We start from the raw sequence: 16426 nt of genomic DNA on the forward strand, positions 1-16426 counted from the left end.
CTTACCCACTCCATCTGTCTGCAAGATTCCGGCATAGTCCATCCAGGGGGCGTGCAAATCTGTAGATAGTAGTCCAGTAAGAAGAAGAAGAGCAAAACAGTGTACCTCCTACGCGTTTCGGACCATGGGGGTCAAGTATACTCCTTGATAAAGGACCCCCATGGTCCGAAACGCGTAGGAGATACTTGCTCACCCCTTGGGGGGTATGTTTTTTGTGAAGTGTTGCTGAATAAATAGATTTTTTTATATTTACACCACCTGGCTCCCTGGCAGTGCACTGTTTTGCTCTTTTTCTTCTTAGCTTCTTAAGAACCTTTGGATGCATGCCATTGTGGTCAGGTGCTTTATTTACGTTAATTTCATCAAGCTCCTATACACTTCTCTCAGTTAACCAAATGTTCATTAATATAGAAGTTGTGGTTTCCTTCTGGTGCAATCTTTTTGCAATGAATTCCTCCTTGGTAAATACAGAAGCAAAGAAAGTATTTAATACTGTACCTCCACATTTTCCTTATCTCACACTGGAAGGGTTCTATAGTCTATTTTTATTTAAATATTGTTATTAATATACTTGAAGTTTTAGGATTTGCTCTATTGCAATCATTTATTTTTTTGCTTACATAATTACCCCTTTTGAAACTGGTTACAGTCCTTATAATTCTGGTATGATGCCTCCATCCTTTCTGACTAATCTAAACGCCCACCTCATCCTTTCCATTTCCTCCCTCACCTGTTTATTTAGTCACATTGGTTTAGACGTGTCTTTTTATATATTTATTACCCACTGATGAAACAATGTTTTAAGGACTGCACATTTATCTTCCACATTCTTTCCTGTAAAGATATCATCCCAATGTATTCCTTGTAGATTATTCCTCAGTTTATTCAAATCTGCCTAAAATGTAAAGTCTTTGTTGAACCCATATATTTTTTTTTTGCTAATTTATCTCAAATGAGACCATGGTTTTTGTGCGTGTTATTTTTGCATTAAAATATTAATTTTAGGTTCTGTACTTTTGTCTTTATATCTTGCTGTATTAAACAATGCATGAAAATAATGTCAATTGTTTAGGCTGTTAAAACAGACCTGTGTGTTTCTGCATCAAACTGATGTAGTAACTATTAGTATGAAGAGAAAGAGGAACACCGTGGCTTTCATTCTTTAAAAACAAATTCTAATCAGGCATGTGCTTGCAAATTAGACAAAATGTATATGTCATTAAAACATGTAAAAAAAGAAAATGATATATATATATATACACACACAAACTGTACACACTTTATGTACATAGGAGCCAAAGCAAAATACTTGTATCAGTCAAACTTAACACCATCTATTGAGAAATGACAGAACAAGGGCAACAAAATACAATGTGTCTGGTTCTTTCAGGGCTACTAGAAAGGTAGACCATATGAAACTATGAAAAGGAAAAAAATAAGCCAATGGTACCTTAAGGCACACATCTCCTGCAAGCAGGATACCGTTTATGGTCGCACTGCAGCATGAAATAAATGCATCCCCCCCTCCCCTTACTGATTTAGTTCAGTGCCTCTCTGTGAAGATGGCCAAAGAGAAACTGAACTGTAATGTGAGACCCTCCCAGCAGGAGCAATAACTTTTCTTCAGAAGCCATCTCACAGCTGTCAGCCCCATAACAGCTGTCTAGTGACAGGACTTTCTAGGGAGACCTAGGGGTGAAATTGTAAGTGTCAAACATGCAGTAACCAAAGAAGCACAGCTATCCTTTAGTCATTAATCCCATACAATTTATAGATTACGTGTACTTTGAATAACCCACATTCAAGTCTTGAATTGGTTAAATTAGATATCCATCACATTTCTGACTTAATTGGAAGCACAACTTAAAAATGTATGGGCAAGTGATGCACATTTCATTCCCTACTCAAGATTAGCCTTTATAATTAGAAAACGTTAAAAAGAATCAAGATAAGTAACGGTAGTGAGAAATATAGGAGAGAAAACCACAGAATAGTATTTCTTTTTTTATAACCTACTAATATACACAAGTCATTGTCCTAAAGAACTTATTGGTCCACCTTCTCACAACTAGACTAACAAGTACTGTGACTTCAGTCTCATTATCAAATCATTTAATTTCAAGTATAATTTGCAAATTCAGAATGAACCTCCGATTGTCTAATGACCAATCTTAGTATAACGCTGGGATAAGTAGATTTGCTTTTCAGGGCATAAAAACAAATGTGTAATCTGGAAGACTAAAGATTCTGTCTAATGGGATAAAGTAGAGAAATTATTGATCTCTCCCCCCTATATGACAGCACTGTATTTAAAGTGTCCGGTACGACCTAATGCAACTGAAGAAGTCACAACAATCCAGGCACGCATTAATTTACTATACTGTATACGTATTTTCATTGAACTTGCTTGTCATACATGAGACCTGTTAGCCATGTGTGTTAAGTGGCTAACTAGCCACTCGGGCATTTCAGCTGTTAGGTTTGCTTAGTTTTAGGTTACCACAAGGCTAAACTGCATATTAAAGCAGTAATCCCTCAAGGAATAAACCCAAGAGCTGTGAAAACTATTTAAAAATCTGGGGGTACCCCGGAGTTGTAATGCTAAAATAAATCCAGCGACACGGACTACTGCTTTAATCTCCCAGAAATGTCTTCATTGGCTGGTTATTTTGGGTGGGATTCCAAATGTAACAGAAAAATATATGTGGCATTCACATAAATAACTGTAGTTCTGTAAGGGTGGAACACACCGTCGGTGAGAAGCCATAAATATAGAAAGGTTACTTGCCACACCATTCTATACACGTCCAACTCAATCCCACCACTTCCCCCACGGTGGGAGCAAATTTAGCAACGAAGCTGCATACTGTATGCACAGAAGAGGAAAGCTCTGAGGCTCACCAAAGCCCCAGATTAAAAAAACAACAACAAAAAAACAAGCTTTATTCAAGCGAAAGGGAATAAAAATGGTTGCAAAAAGTACAAGGGAAGGGACAGTGGGGGTGGCAGGGTAGTTGCAGCCTCAGCCAGCAGCTGTTTGGCACAATTAGATATTTTCAAGACATTGATCAGTCAACCAGGGACAGCGTCAAATAGGCAACGTCCAAAACGGTTAACCTTGTAAATTGGGGCATGGATACCCTTACAGCATAAATCAAACTAAAAAAAAAAGGAGCACTAAAAACCATTCACAAGAAATTAACCAAATCATCTCCACCAATAAAACCATTATGGTCAGATGCCTTAAGATCATAAATCCAATAGGACCCACAGTGCAACAATCTACAATTTGTCTCCACCTCCCTACTACCTTTTTTTTAAATTAAATTTTCATGTTCTTATTCTTAATAGATGTGTATAGTTTTTAAAATGTGAATTGAATTACAATGGCAAACAGTAACATAGACAACATATGAACTCCTACAATTTATACAATCCTTAGTTGTGCATGTTTCCCCACAAATTTCAAGCAATTCTCAGTAATCAAATATTGACAATAAATAAAAATTACAAGTTACTCGTAGGTTCTCTTTGTAAACAAAACCCCTCCCTAATACTTAAATGGAAAAAAAAACTCACTGTGCACCAACCTATCATAGTAGATGTACATCTAAATATAATTCACGGTGGAATTACGTACATTTCTTTCATAACGGGAGGCGGTTAAAAAAAAAAAAAAACCCCTTTGCAAATCGCCATAAATTACCTTTTTAATACCATGAGCATGAGGTGCATAATCAATTATAAAATATAATCTGATAGTGTTTTTATATTTTTCTCAAAATGTGACTTTTTCTTTATCTGGCGAATGAACGCTAGGAGTTGCCATGTGAACACCTCACTGCAAGCTTGGGATTTTTCAATGCAGCAATACCCTCACAAAATTATTTTTAAGTTTACCTAAACTGGGTCTGTTCAGTTTATCTGCTTTGTGGCCCACCACCTCCTGTTAGGTCCGAGTCGCAGATTTTTTTGGCCATTTATTGACACAAAAAGCTCTCAATATGACCATAGGATAATGGAAAAAAAGTGTTCCGTCACCTCCCAATAACATTGATCATTCTACTGGAGAGAGCTATAGATATATAAAAATACACATTTACAAGCTAGGGCTACTGCTTTAAAAATAAAATAAAATAAAAAATAAAAGCAAACATGCAAAATAAGGTTGGTAATGTGATGTATAGGATATCAAATGGAACTGACTTTTAAATTAGGTCCCATTGAGGAGAAATTAACCTTGAAAATACAAAGTCAAGTAACATGCCCTGGGTTATCAGCGATATTGTCTGATCTAAAACAGTCCTTACACTTTGCAAACAGCATGTAACTAATTTTGTACAATAATTGCTACTACATATAACATTAAAATCGAGATCGCAGCATTGTGGAAACAGACTGAAATCCCAACTATTACCTCAATCAGAAACAGGATTTGGTTTGTATGGCAGATTGAAAAATTAATGAGTCTGGTTAATGATACTGGCGCTAAATGTCTAAAAGTCTGGATCATGTGGCTAGCACAAATAGACATACCAGGAGTGAATGGTACTTCAATTTTGCTATGATAGTATTAGAAGCACGTTCTCCGCTGACTCAATGGGGACAGAAGGGTGAAACACGAGATTTAGAATAAGATTTTGAGTGAGAAGCAGAAATTTGGACTACGCGGAGGGATCAGACCAGACCCCCGGAATCTGAAAATCATCCAACGTAGGAACAAGGAAAGGACTGAGAGGAGGACAGACGGACTCGGCTTCCCCTTCCCCCCCCCCCCCTCTTTTTTGTTTCTTGATTTGTACTTTGCTCAATGCAAATGTTATGAGTTATCATTGTTACTTCTGTGGAAGACACTTATACACGTTACTGTATGATGGTAAAAAAATCAATACAAATCTGAGTAAAACAAAAAATCCTGTGACAGCCACAGAACAGCTTTACATACCCCATTATCTATCAATTTAGTAAATCGCTTTCTGCGATGATTTGAATATTGGCTCATCACAGCCACTTGAACAATTAGTCTTAACACTCTCTACTAATTGAAAGACTAAGAAGTATTCAAATTAAATCCTGCATTTTAAGAATCATAAAACATTAGTATCGATATATATTTTCTGCTTTAAATGTGGACCGGTCCTTAGTAAAACACTCATTATTTTATGTTTCTCTCCACACAAATGTATTTATATGTGCGCGTGCTTACTTAAGTTCAGATTTTCAACACTTTTTACTTACATGTTTCTTGGGTGAGATTTTCTATGGGTGGAGCTGAAGCCAGGTTTGCTTTCTTGGTCCTCGTTGTCTGAATCGAGGAAATTGACGCCTCTAGTTTTCTTAAAGAAGGAGACATTTAGCCTCTCTGCTTCGGGGGTCTCGGGGATGCTGGTCGCTGCAGGGTATTTAATAACACATTACTTTTTTTTAATTATAAAAACAGTAAAGCAAAAATTACCCCAAAAACTCAGGGGCAACCCACTCAAAGAAGTGTCATAATACTATAAGGCTACTTTGGATTGGACCCTGACAAATGGTATGAAAAGCAAGGATGTAGATGCATTAGGCTACGCTTATAGTGCTGGCGACGCGACAGCAGGCTACGGTCGCTAGAAAAATTAAATTGAGAGGACTTCCAGCGATCGCGACCAAGCAGTCACTCCGTCGTGTCACGTTTACTATAAGCGCACGCGATGGCGGAAATGCAGCAGGCACCTTTTAGCTGTTTTGTAAACAACTCCTTAGGCTAAGGCCCCGCTCCCTCAGTCAGCACGCCCGCACTGCAGACAGGCGGGGCGCTGACAGACACAGGCCGCGATATGCGGTCTGTAGGGAGCGGGAGCCGGGCGGGAGTGGGAGGGGGGGGCGTGGCTTGAGCGGAGGGACCCGCTACTCCCCCCCTCTCCCTCCACGGGCTCGGGCTGCAGGAGGGAGCTGCTGCTGGAAGGTAAGCAAAAACAACACACACACACTACCTTGCTTCCTGACAGCTCCCGCTCCCACCGCTGATTGGCTCATCAGCGCACCACGTGACGCATCGCCGCTCGGGATCACAATTTTCTTGCATCCCCTGGCGGCTGACGCGTCACAGCGCGTAGTGAGCCAGCAGCGAGGGGGGACTGGGACCAGCTCGGGAGGATTCCCCTGCTGTTGGGGAACGCTCACGCGGCCGCCCGCGCCACCGGGTGCAGCGGGTCCCAGCCCTTACTCCAGGGATGTAAAGTGTGAAACATACAGTACTATACATCTCCCTCCAACCTCCCCCTCGAGAGATGTAGGCTTTAGAGAACACCACCATAAAAAGCAGACGACACTTTGAGAACAGGAAAACCATAAAAGCAGCTCAAATTCACAGGAGATGAAATTAATTTGTATGGCCGACACCACATATTACTTTTTAGAAATTGATCATTTTCCCTCCCAATTTACAAAACTATAAAGTCTCTAAAGATGGTCTACCCAACCGTAAGCTAAAATACTCTAGTGCTTAAGCACAGTACAAGTACTTTTTATAGTGTCCTGGTTCCTCAGCACTGATTGCTCACCATGGCACCTCATCAATATGCTGTGACACTGCTTTTACATTCAGACTTGACTCTCTCACATGAAGCAGCAGCAGCATCATTGCATTTTTAAGGGTGTAGTCCCCACTCCCAAAAAAAATGACCCATTTTTGAAAATGAGCTCAAGGTGATTCACTTCAAAAGTAGATTACACACACACACTATGGATATTGTTTTCCTCCTGTTTTTTAATGACTAAAAAAGACCAAAACAAGTATTGTCTACGTGGCAACCTCTGCTGTTTGTTTTCACTTGCTCCACCGGAGCAGGAAACTCAGAACTGTTTTCTATGCAGACTTCAAGAAAATTGTGTCTTTCTGAGCCTTTCAGATAATACTCCGGTCCAGTGACATCCCAAAGTGAGAAGGGCTGAGCAGTCATGTAAACTTGGGTTTTTGATTCCTTGTCCAGGAACAAAAAATGGTTTCTAATGCAGAAAGCAGAGTGTGGGGGGGGTGGGGGGGTGGTGTTGGGGGCGGGGAGAAAGTAGGTGTGAAAGAGGAAAAAAATACCATATGATGAAGAAAGGCATTGTGGGGTGTTTCATTTGAGGCCACGGTGTCTGCACACGTCCTGCATTTTAGCGCCATAAAGCACGCAGTTACATACAGGCCTTTATTGAAGTAAGTATCTGTGAGGGTAACATGAATGGGGGAAGGGGGGGGGGGGTCTGTGTGGGTATGACAAGGTGGGGATTAGCCTTTTTCTAATCACTGCAACCTACCACTGAAACAGACTTACATTAAGTATCTAGCGAGCAGATTTTCATCTGGCTTTTAATTTCCATGAGAAACGCTACTTTATGCTTCATATTATCTCAGTATTGTATTACAAAATCCCTGTCTGTTTTGTAACACATTGTCCACTTGACGATGTTAAATAAATCAAAAGGCTATATATGCATGATATACACATATGATATGTATATATTTATATATGTATATATTTATGGCTGGTGGGTGACAGGCGTGCTGTCTTTAGTTCAGATGAAGTTCAATGCCTTTAAGCACGCGGTTCAATGAAAAGGAGGCTACGTCTTTGACTTCAGGCTGGTTGATTTGGACCCTTGCTGAAGTAAGGGCAAGGGTCTTAATTATTTGGAAGTGGGAAGGTCTGTGTAGGTATGAGGGAGTGGACAAGTGAATTTTTATATATAACCCTAATTCTGATTTCTCATAAATATACCACAGCCTCACTCACAGGAAGAACATGGGGCCTTATTTAATATGCTGTGAAGCAGTCTTCCCATGTGCGCTAGAAGATATGAGCCCTGTTAAAAAGAATAGCGTGAAAAAGAGTAGACTGCTTCACAAAATATGGAGTAGGAGACAAGACACCAACACTAGCATTATATTATACATAATGGTTTTTACACATCCCTTAAGCTTTCTCATCACTATTCAGTGTCTGACATATCATAAGGCTTTTTATCGAATGGTAAGTGACACAGCCGCAACCGTCGTCCGACTCAATTTTTACTTCTGCTTTTTCAGTTTTGACAACAGGAAGAGGGCCTGAATCACCACCACGTCGTCAGCTTACAACCAGAAAGAAATATCACAGTAGCACTCGCTAACCGGTTTGGATAATAAAGACACAGCAGTAAAAATATGAATGTTTTAAATGGCCCCATCTTAAGTTTCCAATGGACTCACCTGCTTTGTCCTCCAACAACGGAGTGCCAGGTCGACTCAATCCTCCCTTTTCTCCAGGGGGGGTCAAGTCCCCTTTCTTGTTCTTATCGAAGCGGAAGCGTTCCAGGTTAAAGGCGCTCATGCTCACTCAGTTGTATGGTATCCGCTCCACAAAACCCACAGTTAAATATTGGGGTTTTGCCTCTCAGACTGACTGAAAGTAAGAGAGAAAACATGTCACTGTTGTCTTAGGAGGTCATGTTCTCCTTTTGAAGAGACCACAATCACTTCTAAGGTCCTGCTGCAACACACTGCTTTAACCTTTGGCCTCTCAACTTCAATACCCTTCAGTCTGTCGTACTTAAAGTAGTTAATGTGGTACCCTATCCTCATGCATAAACACATATCCAAAGTCATCTTAAAGTCACATCCTTACCAAAAAAAATTAAGACAACACTTTTTCAGATATTTCTAATATTTGTTTCATCAATTTGTACCAAAAAGCACACAAAACAAATGTCATAAAAACAGAATATCTGATTTTATTAAGTTTGCAGGGGACAATAACATGATGTCAACATTGCAGTGTTTCCAAATCTGCCATTCGGCTGTGTGTATAAAAAAAAAAAAAAAAAAAAAAAAAAAAAACCATTAAAAAACAGAGGGGGTGGGGGAGTAATTTTCAAGATTTCTGAAATACAACACTGATTAAAAATGACAGTGAAATGTGAAGTTAGACTGAAATAGAAAAGTAAAACTCCTAAAATAAATATTTGACTTGTTTTTAACATAAACACTTTTCTAAACTGTGCTTAAACCCTACTGCAACAGGGACAAAACGCAGCTCTAAAACACTTCCCAAAAATGTATCATTTGCATAAACGTTAAAGCAGGTTGTTAATATCAAATATTTCAGGGCACATATACAGCTCTAAACTCTCCAGCGAGATGACTTCATTGGGTGTAGATGGAGAGAAACATGAAAGGCAGGGAGAGGCGAGAGTACTGTATATACCACATTTAAAATTAGAGCAAAACACATACAATGCCAGTGTTTAAAAAACAGACACTGGAATCAAGATGAAATGTTACAAAATAAAAACCAAGGTTGCAGCTGCAACATTACACCAGACAAATACAAGCCTTCCATTGTACATTGATGTGCCAGGCCTCCAAGGCCGTTTGTCAAGAGAAACATCAGTGATCTCAAAAGCAAATGTGCAATGTCAGACCTATGGTGTAGGTTTTGCAGGCAGTAAAGTCAAAGCGCAGGGTACATTTCTTATTCGGTTGTCTCAATCTGAACGTCAACACCAAACTTTTCACAGAATAAGTGAGTGATTTTTCATAACTTCTGGACTGCACTTTTGTATATTGGGTATGATGGGCCCAATGTATTGTCTATCCAATGATCCCACTGTGTTTAATCCTCTGATCGAACATAACAGTTAGCCACACTCGCTAGTGCTATTATAAAACTGGCAACTGTCATAAATCAGTGCTAATAGTTATAAAGTTGCAAACCCTGAAAACATGGAAAAGTTATCAATGGCCTCAGCCTCACCCACTTTAATTAGGTAATATTATTAAGCAATCACAGGTGCTTCTCATTTTTTATTTTACCTGAACCAGGGGGTTTCACAGAGCTGATCGCTCGTCCATCGACTTCCGGGAACAGAATAAACAACAAAAAAACTACAAATATAGTCAGGGACTACAAACATGGAAAAGAAAAAAACTATCCGGGCACTCCAGTGGCCTTGATAAAAAATAAGGTGTTTATTGGAACAGGATCCTCAGACCTTTGTCAAGATGGTTGGACCGAAACGTAGATCCTTTTCTAATAAACACTTTACTTTTTATCAAAACCACTGAAGTGCCCGGATGCTTTTTCTTCCCAGCTATACACAAGTTATTTCGCTGGCTACTTCATCTGATGGGCACCCGTGGCAGAACTTCAGTACCGTGAGTGCTCCTAATCCTGTGCAGGGACTACAATCATGGCCAACGTCATCACTTGATAACGTCACTGCTTTCCTACTAGCCGCTGGGGGAGCCTGGACCTTAGCAGCCATATTCTTTTTCCAGTGGACTTCCACTGTTCTAGAACCAAAGGCCAAAAGGTCCATGGGCATCAGCAGAGATTTTTTTTGGGGGGGGGGGGGAGTGGCTAGTTTAATAAGGTGACTCCAAAGCAGCAGCTTCTAAGCCTCAAACAAAATAGTGAATCTTAATATCAGTCTCGGTGCTTAAAGCAGCAGTCTATGCTAATCACTATTGTTTTCTTACCTTACAAGATCTCTTCTTGACTGTTTTAATTTTTTTTGATCTGATGCTCAGGAGTTGGAACAGTTTTAAATGTCAAGTGCCTTGAGGGTTAAAATGAAGGTCTCCCCCCAGAGCCCAGTGCAGTGTGAAGGTTACCATAGTCACCTCAGACTCTAGAGAATAAGAACATCTTTTTTTAACACCAATTATGATTCATTTATGTTATTACGAGCAGGACATGCTCAGGGGGCAAATATAGGTGACGAATATGGGGGGAAGAGTTGCTGCTTAAATTTGTTGGTTTAAACTCACAATACAGTATCTCTGCAACTACTTATTTTATTGATGGCGTTAGTATCTTAATAGTATTATCAGTGCTTTCATTTTAATGAGAGTTAATATCTAAATAATATTTTAGTACTTAATTGAATGGGCTAGAGTAGGGGTGGCAACTCCAGTCCTCAAGGGCCTCCAACAGGTCAGGTTTTCAGGATATCCCTGAAGGGTAGCTCCGTCGAAGACTGTACCACCTGTGTGGCAGCAGGGACATAATGAATACCTGACCTGCTAGCGGCCATTTAGAACTGGAGTTGGCTACCCCGAGTCTAGAGGTTTTATAAAAAAAAACTTCTGATGGGTTTGAAACTCATTTGGATTTTCTTACAGGACCACAATCCATCAATGATTATTTACAGTATAATGTTCTAGGTCAGCAAGTTATTTCCTGCCTCACGGTGATCACATCAATCCATCCTACTCCTTGAGAAAGCGCAATCGGGGGTGTGAAACGCGTGGGAGAGGTTTTTCTGTTTTGATAGTCTTTTTATGTAGTTTAATAAATTACTTTTAAACCTAATTTTGCTGGTGAGTGTCCAACATTTTTCTGGAATGGCAGTCTCATCGATTCACCTACCATCTTTAATGTTTTAGGTCAGTAAGATACTTCCTGCCTCATGGTGATCACATCAATCCATACCAGTCCACTTTCTGCCAATAAGGTTGATGGGAATTAATGGATAACTCCATTATAGGACAAGATGTTTTTCTTAATGATTTTAAGACAGGCTGAACCATGGAAACGAACACCGTTTTTGCTATAATGCTGGACCTGAAGCAACAGTTTTTATTTTTAGTGTGTGTGTGTGTGTGTGTGTGTGTGTGTGTGTGTGTGTGTGTGTGTGTGTGTGTGTGTGTGTGTGTGTGTGTGTGTGTGTGTGTGTGTGTGTGTGTGTACTCCTAATGAAGTTTTTATTTATCATATGTTGGATAAATAAATATCTTTCTTTTAATTATAGTGCCTATACCAATCATTTATCTTATGCATTGCATTGCAGTCCTGATGTCAACTTTGGATATACGAAAACCCTAATTCCTGTATTCAGTCTGTTGGAGTGTTTCAACAAAATGTTTTGCATGTGGGAATATATATAGTCTGCAGCCTATGTCAAGTAGCCCTTTTAAGTAGCAAACAAACTGGAGTTTAAAAGGGAGTACAAAAGGAGTGGACAACACCTACTGACATCGATTCCTGCATTTGAACTACGCTGGAAATGAGTATATCATCTATCCCAGACTGCACATCTCATAACTTAACTATAGTTGTGATGCTGTCTATTATTTATATTTGCTGTTACGTCACTTCTTTTCAAATTAAGCACTTCTTTACACCAGCCTCATGTCTCTAACTCTATTCACATATCTCCAACTCTATTCATATATCCATCTCTCCTTCCTTCACCACTTCTCAGTTCACATGAACTCCTTTCTTACTTGCGCCCTCTGACACTGCACAGCTATACCCCCTGCACTAAAACACACCCCTACAAATCAGCTTCACACATTCTCTATCCATGCTTCTCCTCCTTGCTTCTGGGGATATCTCCCCAAATCCTGGCCCCTGCTTTATTTCTACATGCTCTCGTCCTTGCCTGCCAAATGTAACATCTACTCCTTCTGGTGTCAACCCCTCCAACCTCATACCCATCCCTTGCCACCCTCCCTCCTCTCTCCCATTCTCCTGTGCCCTTTGGAACACACGCTCCCTTTTTAACAAGTGCCTCTCTGTGCATGACTTCTTTCTCTCACTCTCTGCTCCTCTTTGCTATAACTGAGACCTGGCTCACTTAGTCCGACTCTGCTCTGGAAGCTGCCCTCTCTTAAGGTGGCCTCTATCCCACACACCGATGGCAGGGGTGGAACTCTCTCTGCCGTTACTGAACCCTTCCTATTCCTCCCTCTCTTGCTTTTCCCTTCTTTGAGGCTCACACTGTTAAGAACTTCTCTCCTCTCCCTGTCCACATGGCGGTCATCTACCTCTACTCATCCTGCCTTTCTCTCTCAATTTGAATCCTGTCTCTCTTTCTTTCCCTCCTCAGACTCCCCTGTTCTTCTCCTTGAGGACTTCCACATTGATGACCATTCTCCATTGGGCTGCCCGCTTTCTCTTTCTCTAACCTGTTCTTTTGGCCTTCAACAGTGGACTGCAGCTAGCACCCACAAGGATGGCCTCTATCCAGACCTGGTTTTCACTAAAAAAAACTTTTCGCTCTCGGATTTCTCCATTTCCTCTCTCTGACCATCACCTCATCTCATTTTCTCTCTCTCGCTTTCTTCTCCATCTCCATCTACCCCTCGTTTCTGCAGAAACCTGCGCTCTATTAACCTACCAGCCTTTGATTCCACTTTACGCTCATCCCCCTTCTGCCTCTCTCTCAATTCTGCTACAGAACCTGGTCAAGAACTACAACTCTGCCTTATCCTCCTCTCTTGCTCTACATGTCCTGTTTTCTCTCTGCCGTCCTCGCCCTTCTAACCCCAGAACCTGACTAAATTCCCACATGCGCAAGCTGCGTTCCTGCACTCATTCCTCTGAACGCCTCTGGAGGAAATCTCATACGCTCGCAGACTTCCTTCACCACAAATTGATGCTGTCCTGTTTCAACTCTATCCTCTTTCATGGCTAAAAAAAACTACTTTTCTTCACTAATCAACACACAAGTCTAACCCTCGCAAACTCTTCTCTGTCTTTGACTCTACTGAGACCACATTCGGCTGCCTCCTCTTCTTCCGCCATTTCCCCACAGGACTTTGCTGACTATTTTAAGGAAAAGGTGCAAACCATACGTCAGAACATCCCCTCCGTTTCCTCCTCCCATCACACACCCCTTCCTAACTCTCCTCCTGCCTTGACTCTTTTTCCGCTGTCTCGGGGGAGGATGTGTCACTGCTGATTATCTCTTCTCCTACCACCTGCCCTTTTGACCCCATTCCCTCCCATCTCCTAAAACCTCTTGCTCCTACTATAATCCCTACACTCACACACATTTTTAACACTTCCCTCAACTCTGGTACCTTTCCCTCCTCCTTCAAAACATGCAACAGTTTTACCATTACTCAAAAACAGCAAGCTCGACCGTACCTGTCTTTCTAACTAATCGACCTGTCTCTCTCCTGCCTCCAAACTCCTTGAACATCTTGTATTCTCTCGTTTGCTCCATTTTCTCAACACCTATTCTCTCCTAGACCCTCTACAATCTGGCTTCCGCACTACTCACTCCACTGAAACAGCCCTCACTAAAGTAACTAATGACCTCCATGCTGCCAAAGACAGAGGTCATTACACTCTGCTCATATTACTTGACCTCTCTGCAGCATTGGACATCGTGGACCACCCTCTTCTCCTTCACATTCTTCATACTCTTGGTATTCGTAACAAAGCTCTATCCTGGATCTCCTCTTACCTCTCCCATCTTACTTTGTGTCTCTTTTGCCAACACTTCCTCCTCCTCTATTGATCTCTCTGTGGGGGTACCCCAGGGCGCTGTCATGGGACCTCTTCTCTTTTCTCTGTACACACTTTCTCTAGGTGACCTAATCACATCTCTTGGGTTTAATTATCACCTCTATGTTGACAACACACAAATTTAGTTTTCAACCCCTGACCAGATACCTGCTGTACAGACCAACGTTTCTGAGCTATACCATCCTGGATGGCCCTCCGCCGACAAACTCAACATGGCAAAAACTGAGCTCCTTATAATTCCTCCCAAACCTGGCCCTACTACCTCCTTCCACATAACTGTTGGAAGTACTATTATTCAACCAGTAGCCCAAACACGCTGCCTAGGGGTCACACTCGACTCCTCTCTCACATTCAAAACCTGTTGCTTTTTCCTCCGCAATATTACAAAAAGATATGCCCTTTCCTCTGTTGCTCGACTGCTAAAACTTTGACTCGGGACCATTCTCTTCCCTCTTGATTACTGTAACCTCCTGCCTCTAACCTGTCTCCCCTACAATCAATCCTAAACGCTGCTGCCAGAATCACTCTACACTTTCCTAAATCTGTCTCAGTGTCTCCCCTGCTGAAATCCCTCTCCTGGCTTCCAATCAAATCCCGCATCTTACGCTCAATTCTCCTCCTCACTTTTAAAGCTTCACACTCTTCTGCCCCTCCTTACATCTCAGCCCTAATTTCTCTTTATGCACCATCCCGACTCTTGCGTTCTGCTCAAGGATGTCTTCTCTCTACACGCTTTTTATCTAAAGCCCTCTACCGCCTTAAACCTTTTTCGCTGGCTGCCCCGCACCTCTGGAATGCCCTTCCCCTCAATACCCGACTAGCACCCTCTCTATCCACCTTTAAGACCCACCTTAAGACACACTTGCTTAAGGAAGCATATGAATAGCACTGTGAACATTCTGAACACATGGTACATAAAGCTTGGCCCCCTGCAGATGCACTTACCAGAACTCCCTCCTACTGTCTCTATACGTTCTCCCTACCTACCAAATAGACTGTAAGCTCCTCGGGGCAGGGACTCCTCTTCCTTAATGTTACTTTTATGTCAGAAGCACTTATTTCCATTATGTGTTATTTGTAGCTTATGATTGTCAGGTGTATTACTGCTTTGAAGCGCTATGTACATTAATGGCGCTATATAAATAAAGACATACATATTTCAGGGCAGATTTGTTATAGCCCATGGAACTGGATGTGTGCTGCTGCCAGAATGCTCTTAAAAGGAATTTAGCAGGAGGTTATAAAAATTAGTTACAAACGTATCAATATAAAAAAAAATTCACAAACAGTATCCAAATTATTCTAGAAAATTAATAGATATATTTATGCATATGTATGTGGAATATCTAAATGTGACATGTATATAGGTATGGGAGATACATAGGTGTATGTACATATGCACACACTAATATTTATACAAACATAATAATAATAATAATAATATTATATCATGATATGACACGCACATCGGGACACTTGCCGGTCCCTCATAACAAAGACTGGCTGTCAGTCAGAGCCGGGGGTATGAGATGAGGTATGCGGGGGAGGGAGGTGGGGGTTGGTTGCCGGGTCAGCCTCCTCCCCTGTATCCCCGGGCAGTGTGTGTATATCACAGGGTGTATCTCTCACCTCCTCCTCCTCACCGGTGTCACTTCCCGCGGCTTCCCTCTCCGCTCTAGCTCGCGCCGGGTGATGACGACACGGAACCAAGCCGGGAATGGGCATGCGTCGCGCGCCAGACCTCGCCCACCCGACATGCGTCGCGCGCCAGAACCCGCCCACCCGACTTTGTGTCAGCAGCTGAGTACTACTACAGCTACACGAAGGGAGACGGCGACTGCGTGACCCGCGCGGTGAGGAGTAGAACGCGGTGGCGTCAGCTGAGTGCGCGCGCTTCCCTTCCCTCCTCACACTACACACCGGCTTTAGTTGTCATGGCAACAGCTCCCATGAATTGGTTTAAAGGATGTATCCCTCTGCCTTGTGCACTGATGTTAGTGACATGTTCAGGGGGCGGTATCCCTCTGTCCTGTGCACTGATGTTAGTGATGTTCAGGGGGAGTTATCCCTCTGTCCTGTGCACTGATGTTAGTGATGTTCAGGGGGAGTTATCCCTCTGTCCTGTGCACTGATGTTAGTGATGTTCAGGGGGAGGTATCCCT

General features: G+C 41.7%; 1 protein-coding gene across 3 annotated transcripts in view; it reads right to left on the reverse strand.

Annotated features, from left to right (window-relative positions):
- Positions 1-16036, reverse strand: part of SMARCAD1 (SNF2 related chromatin remodeling ATPase with DExD box 1) — a 113401-nt gene extending 97365 nt beyond the window's left edge. The window contains exons 1-3 of one of the 3 annotated variants that reach the window (XM_075609912.1): positions 15894-16036; positions 8216-8408; positions 5239-5392 (exon numbers count right to left, since the gene is read on the reverse strand). In XM_075609912.1, the coding sequence (XP_075466027.1) occupies positions 5239-5392; positions 8216-8336 (275 nt within the window). In that variant the 5' untranslated portion in view covers positions 8337-8408; positions 15894-16036. Of the gene's footprint in view, positions 1-5238; positions 5393-8215; positions 8409-15730; positions 15843-15893 lie in introns of those variants that run through there. The other 2 variants (XM_075609929.1, XM_075609921.1) reach the window with 2 other exon arrangements.
- Between the last annotated feature and the right edge of the window lie 390 nt (positions 16037-16426).

This window comes from Ascaphus truei, chromosome 1, assembly GCF_040206685.1.
Source record: "Ascaphus truei isolate aAscTru1 chromosome 1, aAscTru1.hap1, whole genome shotgun sequence".
Taxonomy (NCBI): Eukaryota; Metazoa; Chordata; class Amphibia; order Anura; family Ascaphidae; genus Ascaphus; species Ascaphus truei.